This window comes from Gorilla gorilla, chromosome 7, assembly GCF_029281585.2.
Source record: "Gorilla gorilla gorilla isolate KB3781 chromosome 7, NHGRI_mGorGor1-v2.1_pri, whole genome shotgun sequence".
Classification (NCBI taxonomy): domain Eukaryota; kingdom Metazoa; phylum Chordata; class Mammalia; order Primates; family Hominidae; genus Gorilla; species Gorilla gorilla.
In genome coordinates, this window is record NC_073231.2 from 111,383,476 (window position 1) to 111,410,021 (window position 26,546).

Below are 26,546 nucleotides of genomic sequence, written 5' to 3' on the forward strand. Positions count from 1 at the left end.
AGAGGGCACGTGACCACAAGCAGACATCAATGAATGGTTGGATGTGATAATGGAAGTATATGGACATGCTCTTAGAATTCTTCAGTTTCTTTTTGGTGAAGTAGTAAATATTTATCAGGTACTTTGCCTTTGCATATTGTTAATCCTCACAGCAACCTTTTTAGAAAGCTATTGCAGTTCCCACTTTGCATGCAGAAACTGAAGTTCAAAGGGTTAGGTAACTTGCTAAGGATCACATGGCTTATTACAGTTACTCTTCTCTCATTCAATTGTGAACCCATTCCAGCGTGTATCCCGGTCTACCACTTTACAAAACTTCTTTCACTCCAAACACCTGTGATCGCCATCTCATCCAAAGGAATCCTTCCAGTTCTTCCCTTCCCCCTTCCCTTTTCCCCCTTCCCCCTTCCCTCCTTTCCTTTCCTTTCCTTTTCCCTTTCCCTTCCCCTTTCCCTTCCTTTCCTTTCCCTTCTTCTTTCCTTTCCTTTCCTTTCTTCTTTCCTTCCTTTGACAGAGTCTTGCTCTGTCACCCAGGCTGGAGTGCAGTGGTGCGATCTTGGCTCACTGCAACCTCTGTCTCCCATATTCAAGCAGTTATCCTGCCTCAGCCTCCTGAGTAGTTGGGATTACAGACATGCACCACCACACCCAGCTAATATTTGCAGTTTTAACACAGACGGGGTTTCACCATGTTCACCAGGCTGGTCTCAAACTCCTGACCCTCAGGTGATCCAATCACCTCGGCCTCCCAAAGTGCTAGTATTACAGGCCTGAGCCACCATGTCTGGCCTCTAGTTCTTTTCTTACTTTCATAAATTTTCAGATTCCTTGATTGATTTCCCTCTCCTTCAAATTCTCAGTCAACCCCTTGGTGTCTATGGTACTAAATCCAATTTCTTTTCTATGTCTCTTGCCAATTCTCCTAAAGTTTCTATGCCTATTCCTGCATCACTATGCCTTTGAAGGTCTTTAGAATTCTGTCCTAGGTCTTCTTATTTATCATGATATACTCTTTAATCCTATGGCTTGTATTACCATATACAAGGTGGTTTTAATTACTGAATAAATGCCAAGACCTTGCTTCTAGTTAAGACCTTGCTTCTGGGCCCCAGGCCTATACTTGCCTACCTAAAATCACCTATTGCCTTCTTTATAGCTACTTTAATATCAACATTACCAAACAATAACTCCTTATTTTACTCTTAATTCTTGCTTTTCTGTGTTCTTCTGTCTCAACAGGAAAATGGCCATTGGCTCGTGTGCCTAAGTGAGATACCTGCGTAACATTCTAGGATTCTCTCTGCCCTAAGTTCTAAAATCTGAACAATCACTAAGTTCTATGACTTTTACTTCCCAGGCCATATGGATTTTATTTCATGGATTCATCCAGGTTCAGGCTTGTTTTGTTTTTTGCTTTATTTTTTGTCCTAACACACTGTCTGGTACTTAGTAGATACCCAATAAATATTTGTAAAATAAATGAATGAATAAACGAATGAATGAGGCATAAAGGAATAAATAAACAAATCAAATAAGAATTGGAGCTTTTCCATCTTATTTCAGAATATCTAATCTTTTCAAGTCAAACATCCATCCTCTGATAAAGTGGTTCGGGGACTTAAGTCTCTGACCCACCAGCCCAGTGCCCTTCTACTTCTCATAATATGTTGTATCTAGGGAAGGAAAATCATGCTATCATGGACTGTCAGTGTTGAAAAACACCTTAGCAAGTTGTGAGTGAGTGTAGACCACTCTTTTAACAATGGCAAACCAAGGACTCAGGAAAGATATAACTTATTTGAGGCCGTTCAGCTGGTTATTGAACAGAATTGGTGTAAAAATCTTCTTACTTTTAGTGCAGTAATCTTTCCTCTATTTCATAACACCTATTAATTTTTGGAAAAAAAATAAAATATCATACTCTTAAGCAATATGTAAGTTAAATATAACTTCCCTTTATACAATGTTTTGTTTCTTTTGCTATCATTAACCTATGTAACCTTGGTAGAATATACATGCTAATTATTTGCGCTATGCTTGCAGTTTTTAGAAATGCTATTGTGAATAAATGAATATTTTTATTTAACTATTTCAGCATAAGAATGGATTTTCCTAAGCCCCGAAATAACTTGTTGGCAAGCAAGAAAGGAAACTGGGGTATTCTTGCTTGTCTAGTAAAGTTGAAAAGATTGACTTGATATTTTGAACAGTTACTGGACTTTCTGTTGTGGCCATATTTAAGAGCTTGTAAAAGTATTTTTGGTCTGCTTAAAATTTTAATGGATAATCAAAGACACTTCAGAAACTTTGGAGACATTTGGATATCACTTTACGATCTGCCCCAAGTTTGTAGTTCTTAATCCATTAAAAGACAGAGCTGCTTGTAAATCCACAGGTATAGATAAGGAGTCACTGTTTACTGAGTCTGAACCTTTTTCAAATGAAATATGTCAGTGGCAGAAAGAGAGGATGAATTACTTTTTAAAAGGGTTTTCAAAGATTCTCATGATTCCTCTGGTATCACTTAAATGTGACATGACTGGTTTTTTAGTGTGTAAAAAGAAGCAAATTATTTGGGTATATTTTTATGTAGAAAAGAAGATTTTTTAACTTGTATTTAGCTGAGAGATTGAAATGTATTTTATTTTAAATGGTAAATTGTAAATAAACTGTTTTAAATGTAAGTAAGTATGGTTGAAAAAAATACTGAGAACTCCTAGCCAATAGAAATTAAACAGTTTATTTTCAAATAAGAAAATTATCCTAAATATTTCAATAAAGAAAGTGAATATGCATATATTGAGTCGTGTTGTCCCACTGATTCCTCTCTGACATCAGAGTAGATTGTTATCTTTGTGCTCTGTCTCTGAGGGTGTTTCTATAAAGGGTCTCTCATTCCAATGCATTAATCAAAAAGATTGCACAAAGATAAAACACATTTTCAGAGGAAAATCTCATAAATGGATTTGTTATTCTGTATATAGAAAACAAATTATTGTCTTTCCATAGTTTCTGGACACTGAATAAGCATCAGGATCTAGTACTTAGGCATTAATATGTTATTTACTATACGTATTCTATTTATATCTTTCAGACATTCGGACTTATTGAATCTTTCTGGGCTCATTTTCCTCACTGCTGATCATCATTAGCTGTTGATATACCAGAATTTAAAAAGTTGGAGAATGTGTATTTGTCTTAATTTAATGTGTTCTTCAATTTTCAGTGTATTTTTCAAGTGGTAAAGAAAGAGAGTACGAGAAGAAGGGTGAATGAAAGTGTTGTCATTGAATTTAAATTTTTGATTGGGAACATTAAATTGTTATGAACATTGCATCTTTATTGCTCAGATATAGATAAATTTAAATTTTACCATGGACACAATTTAACCACTGCCGAAATATTTTAGCTGATTGTAGTTTATATACTTTAGTTTTGGTTTTCAGGATAAGCAATAATGAAAACATGAAAAATAATGTCTGGTATTTAAACTATTAAAAGGAGGTGACACTAAATAGAGAAATAAAGAAGAGATAGAATTGAACTCAGGTTGACAGTGTTTCTTTCTGAAAAAAACTCAAGATTGAATCTATGTATTTAAAGATAGCTACTAACTTGAAAAGAAGCTAAAGCCAGATTAAGGCAACAATTTCATATGTTACCTGTCATGACATATAGCATTTAGAAAATGTTATTACTAGGCCAGGCGCGGTGGCTCACGCCTGTAATTCCAGCACTTTGGGAAGCCGAGGAGGGTGGATCGCCTGAGGTCAGGAGTTCGAGACCAACCTGACCAACATGAAGAAACCCCGCTCTACTAAAAATACAAAATTAGCTGGACCTGGTGGCGCTTTGCCTGTAATCTCAGCTATCTGGGAGGCTGGGGCAGGAGAAACTTTTGAACACGAGAGGCAGCTTGGGCAACAAGAGTGAAACTCTGTCTCAAAAAAAAAAAAAAAAAAGAAAGAAAGAAAAGAAAATATAAGTACTGAATATATTCTATTCTATTTTCCTCAGCTTTCTATTCTATATGGATTTTCATTGACATTAAAATTGATGCAAAAGTAATTGTGGTTTTTGCCATAGTTTTGCACCAACCTAATATTTCTTTCTGTTTCATTCCTTCATATTCTCATGTCTGCTGTTGATCAGGCTGAAAATAAATAACATTAAAAAACAATGAAGTTAGATTATAACTTCATTTTAAGAAGTTATAAACTTCTTAAAATATAAACATTTAGTATGGTGATATGGCATGGTAATACTCTTTGGGGAATAAATATCCTAGATATAATTATTTTAAAGACAGGCTGCAAGTCCTGATTGTGATTTTTTTTCTACCTATCCCAAACAACATTTAAGCTATTGGCCTTTTTTTTTTTTGAAATTTTGAGGCCCTCTTTTATTTATTTGTATATTGCTCCATTCATTTATTTCTTAAGCAAGCATTTAATGAATTCTTACTTTATGCAAGTGTGTATACTGTCTTTACTTCCTATTTCCCTTTATAGGTTCCAAAATATTACTCTGGAGTAAATGAAAGGAAGAAGACCTTCCAAAGCTGGTTATTTCTAAAGCGTTTTTTTTGTACAATAGAGTTCTATTCAGTATACTAAATACAGAAAAACAAGTAAAAACTCCGTCTAAACATTTTTTATTTGAAAAACGTGCCTTGCTATATATTGTACATGTAGCCATTTTACCTATTGAAACTGGTAGTCAATTTCAGAAAATTACCAAGTACTTCAAAAACTCTCCAGATATTGTTGTTTGACAGTCTTGAATAAATACAAGCATTTTAACACAAAATGATTGTCCTACTGTTTCTTGTCTACCTGTTTTGGCATTGGATCAGTGCTTTTTAAGGGAGTGTTATTGTTTCTGGTTCTTAAAGACTTAACTAAAAAGAACTGGCTTCAGTAGATGATGCATGTGAAAAGGTGAAAGGAAGAAATTGGACTAAATTTGAATACAATTTATAAGGACAAGTTTTATTTTCCTGTCAGGTTAAGATGAGTTGTTTTTCAGACAAGCATAATTAATTCTCTTTATATGAATCCTGAGAATATCATGTGTGTAAAGCAAACAGACAAAAAGAGGTGGCTGCTGATAAAGTACAAGTAAGTATTCTAAACACTTCTGTTTCATTGTCTGCAGGAGAGCTGGAGGTGTTTCAGAAAGATGGGGAACGAAAAATTCAGAGTCGACAGCAACTTCCAGTGGGAACAACCTGGGGGCCGTTTCCTGGGAAGATGGACTTGAATAATAATTCTTTGGTATGTGGATATTCCGAGATGGTTAATATTTTGTCATTGACTGTTAATATTTTGTCATAGCTCAGAAATTCTCTCTGCTTGCTTTCCAATGAAATCACTAAAAATAACCATTTGTTTTTGCTTTTTCGTGGACAGCAAAACTTGGATACTTTTCAAGTGGTTTGTGTCTGACAGTAATATACGCAGAATTTAGACAGAAACAGGTTACTCATACTAAATTGTGGCTAGTAAGGTAGTATGTAAGGTTATTGCTTTATCTGCTTAGCCAGACTAAGACTGTTCACATTTAGTAATATATAAAGTTGCCTCTATTTTTCAGATGACACAAATTGTCATCCATTACAGGTTTTCATGAAGAACAAGAAATAAACAACTTTGTTTTTCCTTGGTAATACTGTTTGTACCTTTAAAAGCAGGGATGAGTGGTCAGCATTATAATTTTTGTTATTCAGCTTTTTTGTAAAAGTTCTGAGAACAGAAAGTCTATCTCTTGGCATGATTATGTGGATTATTGATTAATTAGATGTTTTAAAAGTAATGGAGGCTGGGCACAGTGGCTCACGCTTGTAATCCCAGCACTTTGGGAGGCTGAGGCAGGTGGATCACTTGAGGTCAGGAGTTCGAGACCAGCTTGGCCAAACATGGTGAAACCCATCTTTACTAAAAATACAAAAAAAAAATTAGCCAGACATGGTGGCGGGTGCCTGTAGTCCCAGCTACTCGGGAGGCTGAGGCAGGAGAATTGCTTGAACCCAGAAGGCAGAGTCTGCAGTGATCCAAGATCGTGCCATTGCATTCCAGCCTGGGTGACAGAGCAAGACTCCATCTCAAAATAATAAATAAATAAATAAATAAATAAATAAATAAATAAATAAATAAAAGGAAAGGTAGGTAGTTTGGTTACATTTAAACTTTATTTCTTAATTGGATATATAAGTTTGCTATTCCTGCCTCAGCAACTCACCACAAACTTTGTGCCTTAAAACAACATAAACTTATTATCTTGCAGTTATGGAAGTCAGAAATCCAAATTGGGTGTCATTGGGCTAAAATCAAGGTGTCTGCAGGTCTGAACTCCTTTTCGGATGCTTTATAGGAGAATCTGTTTTCTTCCTTTTCCAGTTTCTGAGGGCTGCCCATGGCTCTTCCCTCATAGACCCCCTTCCATCTTCAAAGCCACCAGGGCCTGATGGTGTCTTTCTCACGTCCACATTTCATCTCTGACTCTTCTGCTTCCCTCTTACACATTTAAGGATGCTTATGATTACACTGTGTCTGCCTGGGTCATCTAAGCTAATTTCTCTATTTTAAGGTCAGCTGATTAACACTCTCAATTCCATTTGCTTCCTTAATTTCTCCTTGCCATGCAAAGGAATGTTCGCAAGTTCTAGAGGTCAGGATGTAAACATCTTTGCAAGGAGCTATTCTGCCTACCACATGGGATAAAAGAAAAACAATAGCTGAAAACCTCTCTTATAATAAGTGATAATACAGGTGATGAAATTTGGGAAGAAAAATGTTTCATATTCCTTAGAGGATCCAGAAATTTTATAAGTATTTATTCCCCTGAAAGTCCTTCTCTCTAAATGCCATTTATGTAGGAACAGTCTTGTGACTTTTAAATGACTCTATCTATGCTAAAGGGACATAAGAACTCCCAGAGGGGTTTTGACAGGTGTACTGGGTTCAGCATCATTACATTCCTTTTTTGATTTATTACATGAAGGAAATCCCTTCTTCAAGTTATTACATGAAAGAAATTGATACATGTGGATCTCCGTTTATTCAGTACCATGTGGATGTGACAGAGGTTGTTGGTTCAACTAAAAGTAATGATTAGAATAAATAGGAAATATTTGTGTTACCAAACTTTTAAAGAGTGCATGAGATCCCAGGGGTATATTTATTACTTTGTACATTCATGTATTTATCCATAAAAGGATGAAGTAGGGGTTTTCACATATATTTAAGGACCAAACAAGTTGACCTTACAGTCCAGACCAAATATTTAATAATCTGGGCAATTTGTTCTAGGTGGACCAGTGCAGCTACTTCAAAAGAGATTTGTGATGTAGCCACAAAATGCAGGCCTCAGTTGATTGAGTTGTATTAACAGATTGTTTTATTGATTCCTTTCAAAGAGCAATATTAACTATGCCCATTTCTCAAGCTAATGAATGTTAAGAAAGGCAAGAGAAGGATTGTCTAAACATCAAAGGTTGAATTAAATGCTATTCTGAACTTATTTTATCTGGGAGTTTCTATTTGTCTTCTAGCATTGCTTACTAAACATTTTAAACTATATCATATTTATCTTATTTATCACAGTGTATCAGATACCAATGCAACCTTCAATCATTTGTATGATATTTCTTCAAAAGTGTACTGACACTGTATCAGCTATAGTTGACGTGCAAGATGAACATTTTCCAGTTTACTATATTAAAAGGATATATTTACTAAAATGCTATTTTTGATTAATCTTGCTATTACTATCTGTATGTATACAGAATGGTGGTTTTATGACATTTTTACCATATGCTAAATCGTGATGGATAGAAGATAAACCTATCTGAGAAAGTTTGATTTTTTGATTTTTCATTGAAATAATTTCTGATTTTAGACAGTTGATGTCATTTTGCTGTTTTAATAGTTCTATATGACTGTAAAGCTATTTTATGCCATATTTAATATTTTTAAAAGGAGTTAACTTATATGAAATTTTCAGAATTTTTGATACTATTTAAAACATGACTACTCTTAAGGTTATCAACAATTGGGTAATGGGTGATTATTATTTATAGAAAACAATTTTAATACTTCAGTTTTCTTCTTTTGTCTTAGGGTTTAAATATCAGATTATTTTATTTAGTTAAAATACAGCATTTTTCCTTATTTTAAAATTTAGTTGCCTCACTAAAATATATTTTCAAATGTTTTTCTTTTGAAATAACATCCTCTTCCAAAATTTACTTCTGAGTTTATATCATTAAATATTACTAGTATTATTATTCCTACTACTGTTACTACTGTACATCAAATTGGTTAACATATATGTCTGGAAAATGGAAATAGATTAGCTCATTTAGTCCTCCAAAGAACCTGTGAATTTGGTTCTATCATAAATCATATTTTACAGATAAGAAAATAAAAATTCTCACTTCTGATTTGAGAGTCTGCTTTTTTAAAGACTCTGCCACACTGCATTCTCAGTATAACATCTGTAACATGATTTGAGTATGATAAAATTGTTGATGATTTCTTAACATGAATCATAAATTTATAAAAATCTCTGGGAGGAAGTATGAAAAAATCAGAAATATACCTTTTTTTCTCCAATGGGCAAAATATTTATTATGTAATTAGGCTACTTGAGCAGTTAAAAGTTAATTCAAAGACTTCTGGAGTTTTGTTACCTCTTCATAATTTGGACAGTACTATAATATGTATTTGAAATCATAAATATTCCTTATAATAAAATATATAGCCTACTACCCCTTCCCTACCCAACCTTGAATCAAATTTGGATTAGCGCACTCTCTTAAATTGCTTATTCGCCAACTGATGTAATGTTACTCTGCTCAAACTCATGGTGTTGGCTCGGGAGATTCAGCTCACTAATTAATCCAACACAGTAATTAATTGAGTCACCATGCCAGATGTCAAATCCTTTTTATATCTTTCAAGTCCCCATCTTCAAGTACATTAGCAATATGCCACCTTCTGCAGGAAGCCTTTGCAGACCGGGCATTTAGATATATATAGAACATTTTAAAAAACACAGAAACACCAAACAAATTGGTTTGACAAAAAGTTGTTCCTGGAATTATATAACACACTGAAGATAGAAATAGAGTATCTTTTGTCCACACCTTATTATCTTGGTAGATACTTCATGCTTTAAAAGTTTTATAATAGCAGCAGCAGCATAGTAAATACTTTCATTGGGCCAGATACTGGTCAAAGTGCTTTACATGTTTTACATCATATTTACTTCTTACACAAGTGCAAGAGAAGATAATATTTATCTCCTTTGTTGCAGAGGCGTAAACTGCTACTTTGGGAAGTTAAATAACTAGCCTAAGGTCAACTCAGTCTGATTCCATAACCCATGCTCCAGTCTTAGAAATGTTTTCTGTGATATGGTAATAATAATACTGCCTAGCTTATAGGAATTTTGGACTAAATGAGATAGCATATGTGAGTTATCCACACATTTCAACTACTTTTGCTAGTCAGTAATCTGTGGAAGTGAACCCATTGAAATCTTTCAACTTTAAAGCAAAAAGCACTCTTTAAATTAAACAAGTAACACTATAAACCTTGGCGTTTGGGGATTTTTACATGCCTAAATTTGACTGTTTGCCAAGGGCTCTGTCTTAGGATTCTCCAGAGAAACAGAACAACAGGATGTGTACATATATAGCCAGAGATTTATTATAAGGAATTGGCTTGTCCAGTTATGACGGCTGGGAAGTACAAAATCTGCAGTACTCAGTCAGATGAGATACCCGGGAGAGCCAGTGGTGCAGATAAAGTTCGATAGCGGTCTTTGGGATATTTCCTCGTCTGTAGGGAGGCCAGTCTTTTTGGTCTATTCGGGCTTTCAGTTGATTGGGTGAGGCCCATTCATATTTTGGAGGGCAGTCTGTTTTACCCAGAGTTCACTGATTTAAATGTTAATTTCATTCAGAAACACCCTGTGAGTTGGCAATTAAAATGAACCATCACAGGCTCCGAAGGTCTGCACTACCTTGCAAGTTTCAGTTTTTTGAGGTATGACCTTATACCCCTGAAAAAATTGGTACCAGTGAGGGAGCCCAGCTTTCTTTCCAGCATCTCACCTGATATCTCAGAAATAACTTATATTAAATACTATCATGGTAGCACAAACTTGGTGTTTTTGAAAGTTTTGCAGTTTTATTCACTGAAAAAAAAATCAAAGGACTACTGATGAGGAAGAAAATTTAAAAATCACCTTAAGTTCTGATCAATATCTGGTTTGGATGTGTTTTAGAACATCTATGTTTATATGTTGTACCTTTGAAGTTTTTCCCCATATTCTCCCAAGGACAAAGATCCTTGCAATAAACTAAATCTCAGCTGTGCTAGCACGTGGTAGTGCTTAGTAAGTATCAAGCAACAGTGATTACTTGGAAGGTTGGGTGTCTGAAATTTAAATGGCATTTGCCCTCTCTTGCTTTTAAATATTATCAACTGTTGATAGCTAACTATTCTGATTGGATTCAGCCAACTGCTGGAATCATACAACATACATAGTTAATTAAATAGAAAGCCCCAGATTACTTACAACATAATAGTAAACTCATCGCAACCTGTTAAATTCAACAAATGAAATTTGATAGAGAAATCTCATTTTATTCTGTTCAATCAGAATAAAATGTATTATTTTCCCACAGGGTATTTGTGATACTGAATTTTTTTTAAAAAAAATGAAATATGCATATAAAGGGCACTATAGATATTTTGTTGACCTAATAATGAAATAATGCATGTATCAAATTGCATCTTAAAAGTTTTAAGATAGTCATCTTTATAGAAATGTGGTTAAGGAAAAAATTAGAAGTTCCTGATCTACCTGCTTATAATTAGAATTATTAATTGCCTCCATTTATCCCTTTGCAGTTTTATCTTTTCCAGTATTCATCTTTTATCTTAATAATTGCTAGTCTTCAAGCTTCATATTGTACATATCCTGTAGCAAATATATCTCTACTTATGTCTCCAGCATTCACCTCTATAGGCAAAGGCTGCTCAGTGGGCACACCTGTGACTTTTCTACCTGAGCACTTTTTTCCAGCGTTAAGAGCAAACTCCTTGCAAGCTGGGAAAGCTGGAAGTGCTGGAGATTTCCTACTCCCCAAGGTTATCCTCAACCAATGATGGACAGAAAGTTGGTGGACTAACACCTCCGCTTCCCTTCCTCTTGGTTAGGATATAAGATGTGTTCTATATTGTCTGTTAGAGTTTGGCAGTGGAATTGAGCTCTGATTGCCTTGATAGTGAACATTTTGTGGACCTCTTCCCTTTCCTGCTTACTTCGCCACAACCTTACTGGAATTTTCTGGGATCAACTTCCCAGTAAACTACTTGTATTTGAATCAGTCTCAGGGTAAGCCTCTGGGGAATCCATACTAAGACAGCCTCTAAGATGTAATAATGAAATAAATTTAAAAGCAATATCCAAATTATTATTGAGATTCTAGAGGACATAGAATTATTTAATCTTTATTATTCAATTTTGGACCTCTACTACTGGCACATAATTGGTATTCAATAAATGCCCTTTAAAATAAAAATCTAATCGAATTGAATTTGCTTATCAGGAACATTCTCACTGACTCCACCCATATTCTCCATCTTTCCCATCTCAATGGCATAATTTATAATTTTGCTGAGGCGTGACTTTTTGTTGAGCCTCAGATTTCATTGATGTTGACATTGTGAATGATATCTTCCTTCTTAATATTCATTTTAATCTGGGCTCAGGACTACCATACTTTCCTATTTCTCATATCTCTCTGGGTCTTGGCTCTTTAATTTAACTGTGAGTGTTTCCCAAAACGCTTCTGGCCTTTCTTCTCTTCTCCCTCTGTTCCCAGTGCCTCAGGGAGCTTATCCACTTGCAAAGCTTCAGCTACTAATTTACAAATGACATTTAAATAAAAAAATCTCTAACCTTGGCTTTTTACCCTTTCTCTAATAGCACATTTCAACTGTTTTGCAAGCTTTCCCATTTAATTCCTCCAACTACAAAGTCACAAAGAGAGTTTATTCCTGTCTCCACAGACAGCCTCTCTTTTCCATGACTTCCAGCTTTCAGTCACCTTTAATCCTAGTCCTCTGCCTCTCCTTTCCTACCTCTGCAGGGAGTCCATTCTCTCAGTTATCCTGTGTCTTTTCTGCATTTCTACCTCTCCTTCTCACATCTCAAATGCTATTCACACACAGTTACACATACCCATACCTCTCTCCTTTTGCCTGTAACTACTACCATCTCTTTTTCCTTCTATTCAGAGTCAAACATCTTCCAAGACTCTCCATTTCATGTCCAGAAACCAAGCATCATAACTCCTGCTTTCGTAATGATTGTTCTCCTCTTTCTGTTCCTGCTACCACTGCTTTAGTCGAAAGCCCCACCACTTCTCTCTTGATTATTACAATGTTCTTCTATTCTCTCTTGTCATCTTTTTATTTACTCAGACCACAGTATGTCCTGAAAACAAAACTACAGTAGTCACTTAACTCCTGTGCTTTAAAATCATTCTAAAGGGCACGAGAATACCCCAAGGTTTTGGTAAAGCCTAAAAAAGGCCTTCCTGATACTCACCTCCCCAGGTGATGCTCACCTCCCCAGTTCTGACCCCCTTTCCACTCTCTTGTAGACTTTAGGCATTCTGAACTACATGTGGTGCCCTGAATGTCCATTTTTTTTCCACATCTGTACATTTGGTCATGCTGTTTTATCCTCCTGGAAACCCCTATTCCCCCCTCCCCACCTATCTCTCTTCATCTCACTAAGTCCAATACTTATTTAAAGACTCTGCTCAAAGTCACTTCCAAGGTAGACCTTCTCTGAAGCCTCCTGTCTGGAATAGATAACCACTCTTGGAGTATTTCCCTGGTGCTCTAGGTTTACTAGGATAAGAGCACTGATCACATAACTGTGAGCTCCTGTTTGCTTGTCTATCTCCCCTGCAGACCATATGCTTATTATCTATTTTTTATCTTTCTGTCCTTCCCACTTAGAACAATGTCTAGCTTATACTAAGAGCTCAATGAATAACATTGAATGAATCAGCACATTAATTTTTTCCTTTCACTTTTCTCCGTATCAGGAACAGCTGCACACCCCTCCTTATTCAAGACCCTGCATCCTTCCTGAGGCTTTACATCCATGTCTGTTTTGTCTCTGATCTTGCTTCATCTGCCTAACTCAGCAGAGCAATTACCACAGGAAATGCTATCTTGTACCTGTTTTATTTGTTTATAGACTTGCACTTTTATTTTAGTCTCATTTGAGAGGAAAGTTCAGTAGGACAAGATAACTATGTCTATTTCTTCAGTTTTTATCTCATAAGGAGATATGCCCATGATGGTTTCTTGAGAAATGTTGACTAATTTCAGTGTAAGATTTGCAACCCTTGGATGCAGCTAGGAGGATGAGGTGTTGCGCCTAGTGAGGCAATTATGATTTGTTTACAACAGACTCAGTTTTCGATCCCTCACTATGACATGGGTGAAGGCCAAGAAGGTGTTCTGCTCTACCATGCTTTCTGTGAAGTCTCATCTAGCCTCACGCATTCCAGTGACAAACCATCTGGGAAATTCCATCTGTCTCTGCTTGGAAACTGAGGTGGCAGTCGCCCACTGTGAGCAATTTTCTATTAACTTCTTGGATAAGATCAGTCAGATTTATACTGAATTGATGGGAACCGTAAGAGCAAGGTTGTTCCAAGAGAAGACAAATGTACTGATTCCTCTAATTGGGCTTAAGCCAGTTTCATTCACAGACGCCCTTAGGTTCTAGTAGTGCAAGGACTTATAACCTTTTTAATTGTACCCTGTTCCTCTTGGGAAACATTGGTGAAATTCATTATTGATGGAGGTTGTAGATTTGTCCCTTAGGGAGGGCAAGATCCTGGCTTCTCTTATACTCTATCTGCTATGTGGAGAATTAATGGAAACTGAGTGGACAGAAAAGCTGCTCAAAGAAGACTTGAAGGCAAGAAATGTAATGCAGCAGAGCCTTGGAAAGTGATGCGTTGGTTTGGTTTCTAGAATTAGGGTAGGGTTTTTGTTGTTTTATTTATTTTTATTTTTATTTATTTTTATTTTTTTGGTGGAGGGGGATTACTCAGGGAAAGAGGAGAAAGAAGTTTGTGTGGAGGCCTCAGTAATCAAAGGCCTGCTATTGAATGTGAGTCAGAAAGGAAGAAATCAAACACCGAAGAATTATTTCACAATTGAAATATGTAGAAGCCAGAGAGGTCAATTGCATATTAATCTGAAGGGATTGGCTGTGTTATAATGCAGATATAGTTATGATGTTGGCAGTGGATGAAAATACATTGTCATATGGCACAATGGTATTGAAATGAAAACCTGAATTTGTGCCCTTCCTGATAATTTTTACTTGCCTCCAAAATAATACCTTTTGTGTATAGCTAGCCTGTTAACCTCAATCTCATCCTGACTTACTTTTTCTCCTGATGGTGAAGTCTTTCCAGGTTCTTTACATTTGGACTTGGATTTGAAAGGTGGAAACACAATTCCTTGCTATACATAGACAATTTTATTTATGGACCTAACTTACTCTCCTCTGCCTGAAATTTTAATACATTTTGGCCTTTGATTTATATGGCTAAACCTATTTACCCTTAGTTAGGCCAAGTTTGAACTTTTAAAAAGAATTATTTTTAAAAGATTATTCATTGTTCCCTTTTCCCAGAACTCCAAGGAGAACTTTTGTTGAAGATGATCTTTTCAGTTATTAGGACGATTAGTGCTATTAATTTAATTAATTTCTGAAAGGAGGAATTGTTTATGTCATCATAAGATGATCAAAGCTGATCCACTCTATGTGTGTAAAGTTGAGACAAATGAGTCACATAACCTTTTCCCACAGAGGATCGGTGTGAAGGATGAAGAATCACTATTGATTTATAGCTCCAGATACTCTTTGTGGGAGTTGTGATTGTTCCCGCACATAGGGATCCTTACGTGAATTTTCTTAATGCAGATTTCATTGCTACTGTCATTTCTTCGTATTTGCCAAAAACAGAATCATGAAGGCCTAAGGTGGAAGTGGGTGGATATATAGCGTCCCTGCCCCTCTAGGGAAATCTGTCACCATCTTGACTAGTGAGGAAGTGGTTTGTAAAGCATAACTATTGTTTTTGTAACACAAATTCTAAAATATCAGTCTTGAAATGTAGTTTTTCCTGGAGGGGATGGTAGAAGTAACAAAGCACTGTGAGGAAGAGTTGTTCATGGAGTTGACCAAACTGTCCTCTGTTATGTGCTGATAGGTCTGGCATGCCTTTTAAATTCTTTCTATTTGATGTTTTTGAGAAATTGTCATTCTATACTGATTTCAAAACAGTTTGGCAGGATATGCTTACATGGTTGTAACAAATATTATGCCAGCGTTATGAGGACTTAGCATCAATCTCAGCTTGACATGACAATTAATACATTCAGTAACTTGGAGATGATAACAGAGAGAATGGAGATAGGTACCAGTTTGTACTCCTTCAGTTTGGTCTTAAAAATCAAAATTACTTAGGGATAATGCTTTGTCAAACTCTGATAACATATTGGACTCTGGTTTTAATCTAATTTTCAATAAATATTCCCAGGATGGGATTCACCAAGTTTCATAATTTAACTGTAGCTCTCAGGTGGCATTGACAACCTTTATTATCATATAAGGTTTTCCTAGCATTGACAAGTTTGTGACTCTTTCCAAGCCACTGCTATAAAGCTCTGTGTTGATGCTGTGTGGTGGTCCAGGGGCAAGTATTCTTGGGTAAATTTCTTTTTTTTTTTTCTTTTTTTTTTTTTTTTTTGTGACGGAGTCTGGCTCTGTCGCCCAGGCTGGAGTGCAGTGGTGCGATCTCATCTCACTGCAAGCTCCACCTCCCGGGTTCATGCCATTCTCCTGCCTCAGCTTCCTGAGTAGCTGGGACCACAGGTGCACGCCACCACGCCTGGCTAATTTTTTGTATTTTTAGTAGAGACAGGGTTTCACCATGTTAGCCAGGATGGTCTCGATCTCCTGACCTTGTGATCGCCTGCCTTGGCCTCCCAAAGTGCTGGGATTACAGGCGTAAGCCACCACACCTAGCCTCTTGCATAAATTTCTAATAAGAGAATAATAAAGTAATATTTATTACATACTTTGGAAATTTGAGAAATTATTTGAGAAACTCTCTTGGAGATTAACATATTTTTGCCTGTTAATTTAAACATTGAATTTAAAGTTGTTCTTTTTTTTTGAGACAGAGTTTTGCTGTTGTTCCCCAGGCTGGAGTGCAGTGGCGTGATCTCAGTTCACCACAACCTCCGCCTCCCAGGTTCAAGCAACTCTCCTGCCTCATCCTCTCGAGTAGCTGGGATTACAGGCATGTATCACTATGCCTGGCTAATTTTATATTTTTAGTAGAGACAGGATTTCTCCATGTTGGTCAGGCTGGTCTCGAAGAACTCCCGACCTCAGGTGATCTGCGTGCCTTGGCCTCCCAAAATTCTGGGATTACAGGCGTGAGCCACCACGCCCAGCCTGAAGTTGTTCTTTATTATTCATTGACTCTTACTTCAATTTTCTCATAAAACCCCTTGTCCCAGCTTGACAAAACTGTGGCTTCTTGATTCTAATAATTTCAGCGTCTTCTGTGCCATTTTGTATCACTTTCTATTTTTTAATGGCAGGAAACCAGACTAAAGCATAGAGTTATGTAGGTTGGTCTGTGGTTTTCTTCTCATACACTTTAGTTCCTTTTCTGATGGTTAAAAATATGAGCACAACTTGTCGCAGGCATAGTGTCTCCCACAAGGCTTCAATCAATAGGTTGGTCTGTGGTTTTCTTCTCATACTCTTCAGTTCCTTTTCTGATGGTTAAAAATATGAGCACAACTTGTCACAGGCATAGTGTCTCCCACAAGGCTTCAATCAAGGGGACAGACAGGTCTTGGTGTCATCTGAAGGCTCAGCTAGTGGAGGATCTGCTTACATGCTCACTCAAATGACTCTTGATTCAGTGCTTGGCCTAGTGGGCCTCTACTTAAGGCAACTCACAATATGGCAGCTGGCATCCCTCTGAGCAAGCAGATGAGAGCATAGGACAGGGAGCCCAAGACAAAAGCCACAGTGCTTTGGTAACTTAATCATGGGAGTGGCATCCTATCACTTTTGCTGAATTCTAGGGAAGGGAATTGTGCAGAGCTTGAAACCAGAAGGCTGGGATGACTGGGGGCCAACTCAGAGGCTGTCTGCCACAGAAGGTAATTTGCATAAGTAGTTAACCTGACCTGTGGATAGGGAAGGACTTTCAAATACTAAGAGCCATGGGAGCAATCACAAAAGAAAATTCAGTGAATTTGAATACAGACAACAAAACTGTATGCTATACAGCATCATAACCAAAATCAAAGATTAATAAGTAAAAGACATTTGTGAAAATGAGGTATATTTTATTATTATTCATGGAAATATTTATGGTTTCTCACATCTGTGATCAGTGGCTTCCTGATTAATTTATTTAGATATTAATTTTGCGATAAAGACAAATTAAAATATACAAAACATGATTTGTACAAAAATTTGGTGGGAATTGGGGATCAAAAGTAGTTTGCTGAGTGTTTCTTCTCCTTTGGTAATTTTGAGAAATATACACCCACACACTGTAAAGATCAAAAGTGGGAGAGAAAGTATGGGAAAGAGCCCGTGATGGGGTCAGAACAGCCTGATTCTAGTCCTGTTATTACCCAAAGTGGATGTGCTATCTTGGGTAATCATACATGCTCTTAGTTTCCTCTTTTATAAAATAGGGGTTATTATACCAGCCCTACAACATAGAATTGTAAAATTATATAAAATTATACGCATTTAGTCACTTTGAAAAACATACAGATTGTTAAACAAACCTGGATTCCTTTTATTATGCCTGTGAATAGAAAGTAAATTATTCATTCCTTTAATTCCCCAAGCAGTGCATCTAGTCTTTTCTCTTCTGTTCTCTCCCTAAACATACTTTAAAAAGCAGTTTTGGTTGTCATACGAATGTAGCTTCATATACGTGTACTCACACGTATCCATACACACACATGCTTACTGATTAGCTGGCATGAATATTCTGAGAACTCATAGCCTAGATAAGTAAAAGGTATGGACTTAGTGCATTTATCATCTAAGCAGACAATCACCATAGAGGAAAAACACATATTTTTAGGAAGAGAAAGAAAGGTTAAGTGGTCAAACTGCCTTTTGAATGATCTTGGCTTCTTTGAGTTTTCTTTTTGTAAGGAGTTATTCTTCAGAAAGCATTTCTCAGGTGTGTGATTGGGGATTTCAGACAACTGGAAAAGTAATTTACCCTGTCTGATTCACTTTTGAGTTAGGTTTGTATTTTAAAATGTTAACTCAATTCTTTCATTATTTATGGCATTTTAGAGCTCTGTACAGAATGGAGTGAATAAGGCAGTCATAATGCAGGCAGTGATGTACTGTGAAATATGAAGAAATGGGGACAGAGTTTTGGAAGAGCAGAGGCACGTCACGTGCCTTAAGTTTTAGCTTTTATTAAGAAGTCAAACAAATACCATTTGTACCTCATTACCCTATGTGTAATAGTGTAAGCATTACCCCACAGACAGGAGCAGTAAGAGTACCTCAGGTTCTGATCCTAATCTCGGATGCGGCATTACCACCTCTCCTCTGAAAGCCACTGCTGCCCAGGCACACGCAGCATATTCGTGCATTTAAAGGTACCCAATTATATCCATGTGTGCATCTGAGATAGGCATCAGGACCCAAGTACATGTTAAATTCAGCTCCTATAGGAAAAAAAAAATAGCACTTGCCTTTATTAAAGAAGTACAGAAGTGGTGGAAAGAAAATTTGTCCTTTATCTGAATATTTTCAGCAAGAAACCTAGGCAGTGTTATTCTTGGTGCATTTCTTCAAAACTTTGTGAAAATGACAACTCTTCAAAGGAGGCAGACATGTGCACAAGTGTCCCCCACCTCTGCTGATATTCCGGGAGGAGAAGGGGCGAGGGAGGAAGAGTGCGTGATGAAAGTCAAACAGTGGTCGGCTCCATTACTTCATTAATCAAGTGGAGGCATTCTGAAAAATGTTTCTCTTTGGTTGCAGCCATCTATTTTTTGGTGTTAATCTGCGCCCTGTGGCAGGGTTTTGTGAAAGGAAACAATGAGCCGTTGTATCACCACCCTCCCTTTCCCCAATTGTTGTAGCCCCTGTCAGAAGGCTACGAGGATGATGCAGGTCTGTATCAGCCTGATAAGGGAAAAGAGGATTCAAAATGGCTTTGGAGAGACTCCGTGGGAATGGAGTGTGCTGTTTTGGACTAGATGAGCTAGGGAATATGGCAGAGGCCCTTAATGGGATCCTAAGGCTTCAGTGCCAAACCTTCTGCTGCTTCTTGAAGATGTTCTAATGAAATATTTTAATGGTAAAATTCTGTGACTGTCACAGGGGCCGAGGTTCAAGATGCTGTTTTAAGTCATTTGCTCCGTAAGCTGTGATTAGTCAATCCAGGTCAAAAAGACAGAAAAAGAAAAAAAAAAAATCCAAACTCAAGAAACCTGTCAGAGTACGTATTAGGTCACTTTTATTCTGTTGACAATGAGTGTTCAATTCACTGTCATCATGAGCTCTGTACAAGTGGCCTGTACATTTTATATACTGTGGGTTCCTATTTTATGGCTAGATGAAATATGAAGCTATCTTTCATAATGCTGATTCCATTTTGGCAGGCCTTTGGATCCACATATGGTTCAGTTAAGCTGTTTTGGAGCCTAATGTACCTTTGTTATTTATTGAGATTTTTGAAAGGGGGAATAAGTGGGCTATTTTTACTCTGCATTTAAAAAATACACATTAAATGTTTCAAACATAATTCATACAGCTAAGAAAATTCTAGTGAGCTTTAGAAACGGATCTGCTATTCCTAGGACAGCTAAAATAAAATCATTCCTACCCATGAAGGAAAAAATAAAAAGACAGCTAAAGCTCCAGCAAAATAGAACCATTATCTTACAGCACACGGTAATAATATATACGGAGAGCAATTAGTAAACACGGTCAAGAAAAGTGGGCATCAAGTCAACACACTGTAAAGTTTAAGTATCTTTAAGCTTATAGATGATGCTGAGATTTTTTTTTAACTATTCCTTCTACTGTTGGCCTGGTGTCTTATGAATAAACATAGAGGCACAAAAAATTAAAAACAGTGGTTGTCAGATGAGTGAATGATAGGGAAATACCTCACATACCACGGATAGTCCAGTGCTTATCCAGAAAAACTTAGCTGCTTAGAGATGATGTTTGCTCCCCACTGCTGAGACCTGATTGGTAGAGGGCAACTCCACCTTCAGATTTAACGTTCTTGTTTTGGTGAGTTTAACTCAGACTCTTAACTATTGGTTAAAATAATGTCTGTGTGAAAATACAAAGAAAGAGAAGAAAAGTGACACATCCTGTCATATTGGAAGACAACTTTTTGTTTCTAAAAAAGCTTTGATAGGATAGATCTATTTGTATGTATTTGTATATTAATGCTCCTACTTTGTAAAGAGCTTTCAGATTTTTATATGGCCATTTATGTATTTTTATATGGTCATTTATTTTCACTTGAAGTTACTCATTAAGAAGGCTTTTTAGAATGGACCCAAGCAAAACAGTTGGCTATTGTCTGCATGAAAGAGTAGGGATGGTCCCTTTTGGACGTGTCACCCTAACTAAATCTCCAGCCATATTGTGTGCCTTCCTATAATGGTTTATTTTGCTCAAGCTTCACCTGTCTTTTATTAGTTTCCTTTATAGTGGTATGTTATTTTTATCATCTTTACAGTCAAATGAAAGGGTAGTGGAATAATCATTTCCCTTATTTCATAACTATTCTAACAGTTTTCCTCTGCTGAATCTAGTAGCAAGTAGATGACTATTAAAATGTATTCCTTTCTTTAATGTTTTGTACATACAGCCATAGAAGTCTTGAAGGAAAACTTGACTCAGTATTTATTTAGCATGTTCCATAAGTCAGGAACTCTTCTAAAATGTGGGATACAAAAATCTGAATGCTTCCCACACAGAATTGCTTCATGTAAGAGTATTTAAATAGAACTGAATTCTGTCCATAGCCTTTATGTATATTTCTAAGTAAACCTAACAAACAAAAAGTAATATTCACATGTGTGCAGGCACACACACATACATGCACATGCACGCTCATATAGAGTAAACAGTTGATTTTTAAGCCAACAAGTAAGATAAAAATGAATACATTTGTATGTTTTTCGTATTCTTTATACTCTTAACTTACACAAATAAAATAATCTTATGAAGTAAAGCACACCTCTATTATTGAAAGAAATACACAGATTTAGTCAATATTTTTCTTGTCATAGTTTAGATATTATAAATATTAAGATTGTTTCTAACATTATTTTTCTTATAATTTCATTATTTTACATCATGGAAAAACTCTGAATTGCAAAATTATCATGAAGATACTTTAAGTACTCTAATAGGTAATATAGAACAAGTGTAGAGCATTTCATCTGTAGGATGAAAAAGTTGTTTACAATTATTGACCACATAGAGCATTATAAAAAGACCCAATTTAATTAAAATGGCAAATATGGTGAGGAAAGCAAAAAAAAAAAAAGTGAGAAATGAAAAAAATGCATGCAGTGAAAAGTGCTTCCATATTATTTGATCTTCTGTGAGTTTTTATTTCACTATTGTGCATTGTCTGTGAGCATAAATTATTGAGAACTGTCTGTAACCTTAACTAAGATGGTATAATAAATGTTTGCAATTTTACAAGATTCAAACAATTTAATTGAATTAGGGATACTGGATCTTATTTTTGGATTCCAGTATTTATCTCTAGACTTAAGAAATAGAGTGCTTTGGTAATAATGTTATCATTATGAAGTATTGCTACTATTTGTCACAAATCCTACATACCACTCAAGTGATAGAGGATAAAAGTATACTCAATCTTTTGATTGTTATTTTTGTTTCTCCTTAGCTGCTGAGAGCTTTGAAAGGAGAAGCATGACATCTTCTTTCAGTTGCTTTGACAGCATCTAAAGGAATGGGCAGCCTACCATTTTCATTTTGCATCTTCTTGATAGTTCTCCAAGTATCTTTTGCTAGTGCACATACAGTTAAAGTTGAAAGGAAGGAAATCAGTAGAAACAAGCAAAAGTACAGACTATTTTAGCTAATCAGTTACTACAATCTGATATTCTCTTACCTTATTTTATATTGTTTTACTCCAGTTTCTCCTGAAATGCATTGTAATATGAACTGAGTATCTTTTACCATCAAACAATTCAGAGTATTCTTAATATATACAGCATTTAAAAGTTTCTCAGTAATTTGCTTCCATTCTGCAGATGTGATTCATCTGAAAATCTACATAATTCATGTTGACCAATTGTAAAATGATATAATTTTTTAAATAATTTACCTAGTGAACCTTACATTGTGAAAGTGTTAGATTCCATGGCCACTTCACCTGGATATTAATATTAATACTATCTTGGTAAGAGCAGTGCTTTGATCACTGGAATATGTGGGAATAAAGCAGATTCCACTATGAAGTGACTTTTCACTAGAGTGGCTTAAGTTGGAGCTCAAGTTTCTTTATAATGCTTTTAGAATAATGCTGTATATTGAATGCAATTGAATATACTAGCAAACTGATAAAAGAGAGGTACCTTCATAACTCCACAGGCATAATTACATTTTTATAGTTTCCATTGATATTTACAATGCTCATTATGGCATTAACAATCTGATCCTAAATCAGGATGAAGTTTGTTATTATTCTGTGGGTTCTTATTTATGAAATCGTAAGTAAACCTTCTGTTGAATATTTCTATTAACCATACACTCTGTGGCATATAATGACACGTGGAATAGCTAAAGAAAAAATTGTTTCTTTAATGACAATGTAATTAAAGGTGCTACAGTTTTTAAAAAAATGTTTAACAACTATATTTTTGTCAAATTCTTGTAGTAAACTGCATTGCCTTTCTGATACAGTAAAATTTCTGGATCTGATTTTATCTTTTTTTCTACAAAGAGGACATCTTGATTTTAAGCATTTAGCATCCTATATTTCTGTTCGTAATTTGTCATTGAGATTAAATACGTAAAATCAAGTTAGAAAGTAAAAACTAGCCTTAAGATTTTTAAAAAGAACTTACTTAATTGAGTCTGTTCAGATCTCCAAATTTCTTCCCCCATCTTCACTCCCTTTTTAGAGACAGTATCACTGATTCATAAGGATTATTGTCTTTGGTTCTTGTGTCAGGGAGTTGAGAGGTGGAAGCAGGGGACTGCACTTTCAGGATACCACATGTGTGCTCTTTGATCTGAGGTACAGTGTGCCTCAGGGAGTAAGTTCAATCTTGATTTCTTTAGTCAATCATCCACTATCAGGTACCACTGTCCTGATTAACAGGCTGAAGAAAAAGAGCATATCGTGGGTGTGTGTTACAAAGATGAAAAATACTGATGAGTCTGTTGGCAGCAGAGTCAGCCCCTCGTTGCACTATGTGGCATTTGCTTTCTCTTTGCGTAAATCCCCTTAGTGTGTGAAGGAACAAAAATCAGTATTTCCATGTTTCTTTCCACAAACTGATAATTTTTTTTTCAGCGTGGTAGTTCTCTTTATTTGTTTAATCTGTTTCAAAATGAAAACTGGAATGAGAATTAGCAGGATGAATCATAGTGCTTTCTAAAAGACTCAAATATAGCTGTGCCTGCTTACCATTCCTGCCATTCTGTGAACCAAGCCATTGGCTAACCCCTGTAAAGTCTTCAGCAGCACACACCTGTGCTCTCCCTATCTCTTCATCTGGTGTTACACACAGATGTAAAATAGTTCTCTAGACCCAGAAGGGCTTCAGTATCTATCTACTACTCATCAAGGATATCCTTCCCGAAAGATTAGTGTGCAAGGATTTTCTGAATTGCTTTTCTTATGTCTTCTCTTCTTTGGTCGAATCGAAAGAAGGACGGGCACCAAACACAAAGATATGTGCTGATAACAGCTACTGTTGTTAGTTGTCTTAGGTACATATTTGGGATTTTTCCATGCATATTGTATATTGTTGTGTGAAGGCAGAATTGGAAGCTCTGAAAAGACTTCTAAATAGTGAATATATACCTTGTATCTATCTTTGCCAAATTTTATTAACCTATTTCAAAATTAAAGTTTTCTACTGACAATATTAATTTTTATTTGCCAGTACTTTTTCTAGGAAAAATACAAGGTACAAATGTAGTTGCATCATAAATACTTATGGTAGGCTCATGTCCATGTGAATTTATTTATTATTATACTTGACCTTGATGATGGAACCAGTTTGATAAGGTTTAAGGTCAATGACTACATTATTTTTAGACAAGATACAAAGTGTAAAATACTCTGTTTTGCTTTACGATGTTAACAACTAGTAGTGTTTAAGTTTCTCTCTGCACTACTAATTTTTCATTCACAGTGATTATCCAAAAGATTTCAGCACCTATAATTAATTACTCATTTGAGAAAAGAAACACAAACTAAGATATAGTTTGGCCTTTTTCTCCCTAGAAAAGTCCTGACATAGCGTGAATAAGAATAGTAACAGTGCAAGTAATAATCATCATTCTCTCTCTCTCTCTCTCTCTCTATATATATATATGTAAATCACTGAGAGAAAAAATCTTTTTGATCACATTTACTAATTAATTCCCTTATATTGTTTGCTTAACTTTAAATGTTGTCATAGTGAAAATTACAATGAAAATTACATTGTTATCTCTATTTTATAAAAGAAGAGTGAGTAGTGACCAACTCAAGCTAAACTTCTGTGTTTTATTAATTATTTCAACTATTGATCACTAATATCTTCTTCATGGAAATACTTATTTTATCAATGTAACAAGCATAAAAATCTCAGTACGTAGCAATGGATTTTATATACTAGATTTCCAGAAGATGTAATATTCTACTAGATGCCATTTTATCTATGTAATTGTTGTTAATGAGTTTAAAAAAGGCATCCTAAAGGCATCTTCACTTTTTTATGGATACTTCCCTAGTCATTGAGAAATAAATAATGAAGTGGTAATTGTGAGCTTTTGTGTACTAGTGCATAGGGGTCAAAGAATGAATGAATCAGTGTGATACGTGGGTCCTAAATTTGCAAGTTGCAATAGATACTTTGGAACCAATCCTGCATTAAGATGCCTTTCGTAGTATCATGAGGATATACTAAAGTTTGGCCCAAGCTTAAAGAATAGAAACAAGCCTTTTCTATTTCTTATGATAGAGATTAATTTGTCAGATTGATGTCTGGTAGACTGCAAATAGCAAATGCATTTAACCTCTTTTGTAGCTAGAACTAACCTGTTTATAAATACTCTAATTGGATCAGAGCATAGAAATAACCAAAATGGATATAATGGGCAAAAAGACAACTGAAATGCACCCATATTAATAATAAAACGGCAATTTTCCCCTTCCAAGTTCATTGTGCTAAAATCGTTCTACACCTCCCTCTTCACTTAAAATCTACAATTTAAAACTTTAAAAAATAACTTCAACCATACCTAATGCCATAAACTATGATTCTCACCACCTTGTTTTATCTCACTCAAATTTATTTAGACCCCCATCCGCCCTGCTCTTTCTTGTGCCTGGATCTATTAATGATAATTACTTAGAATACTATCCCCATTCTGTGATACCATCACATCATTGTGGGGAAGATTGTGATCTTATCCCAACCTATTCTGTTTAACTCTGACACTCCTTCTATTATAGTGGGGCCTTGATAAGATCATGCCTGTTAGGATCAGACATTAGTTGGAATCAATATTTGAAAATGTGCCTGTTTCTGTTTAATAGTAAAGTTAGTGTGAGGGTTGAAGTGAGATCATTTGTTGGATGAGATTGTACAACTTTATCTTTCTACTACTTTATGCTCAAAAGCACAGAACGAGGTCTCTGGGAAACCATAATTTTACTGACCAATCCACCCGGATATATTAGCTTTTAGGTAGGTGACCTACCCTGAAGGGAACACATATTTTTTAAACTGGTTGAAGTCAGAATAATGAGTTTGAAAGAATGAAAGACTGTCTTCAGAATGGTTAGTAGAAACATAATTCAGTGGCTCTTAACTAGGGCCAGTTTTGTGCCCCAAGGGACACAGAGGGATGTCTGAAGACATTTGGTTGTCACAACCTTTTGGCAAAGTGAGTGTGAGGGAAGGGGACTTAGCAGTGCAACTGGCATCTAGTTGAGAGAGGCCAGAGTGGTTACTAAAATCCTGCAATGCACAGGATGGCTCTCTACAGTAAAGAATAATCTGGCCCCAAAGCTTAATAGTGCCAATGTGGAGAAACCGTGATATATATACTGAGAATGTAACAAAATATAGAGGTGTTTGGCAGCAGTGTTTGTTTGTTCGTTTGTTTGTTTAGACAGGGTCTCACTC

General features: G+C 35.9%; 1 protein-coding gene across 5 annotated transcripts in view; it reads left to right on the forward strand.

The window, feature by feature from the left end:
* Window positions 1-26,546, forward strand: part of ZFPM2 (zinc finger protein, FOG family member 2) — a 486,324-nt gene that overhangs the window by 235,160 nt on the left and 224,618 nt on the right. For all 5 annotated transcript variants that reach the window (XM_019032829.4, XM_019032830.4, XM_063709438.1 and 2 more), the window contains one exon: window positions 5,158-5,276. In XM_019032829.4, coding sequence (XP_018888374.4) covers window positions 5,158-5,276 — 119 coding nt within the window. The remainder of the gene's footprint in view (window positions 1-5,157; window positions 5,277-26,546) is intronic.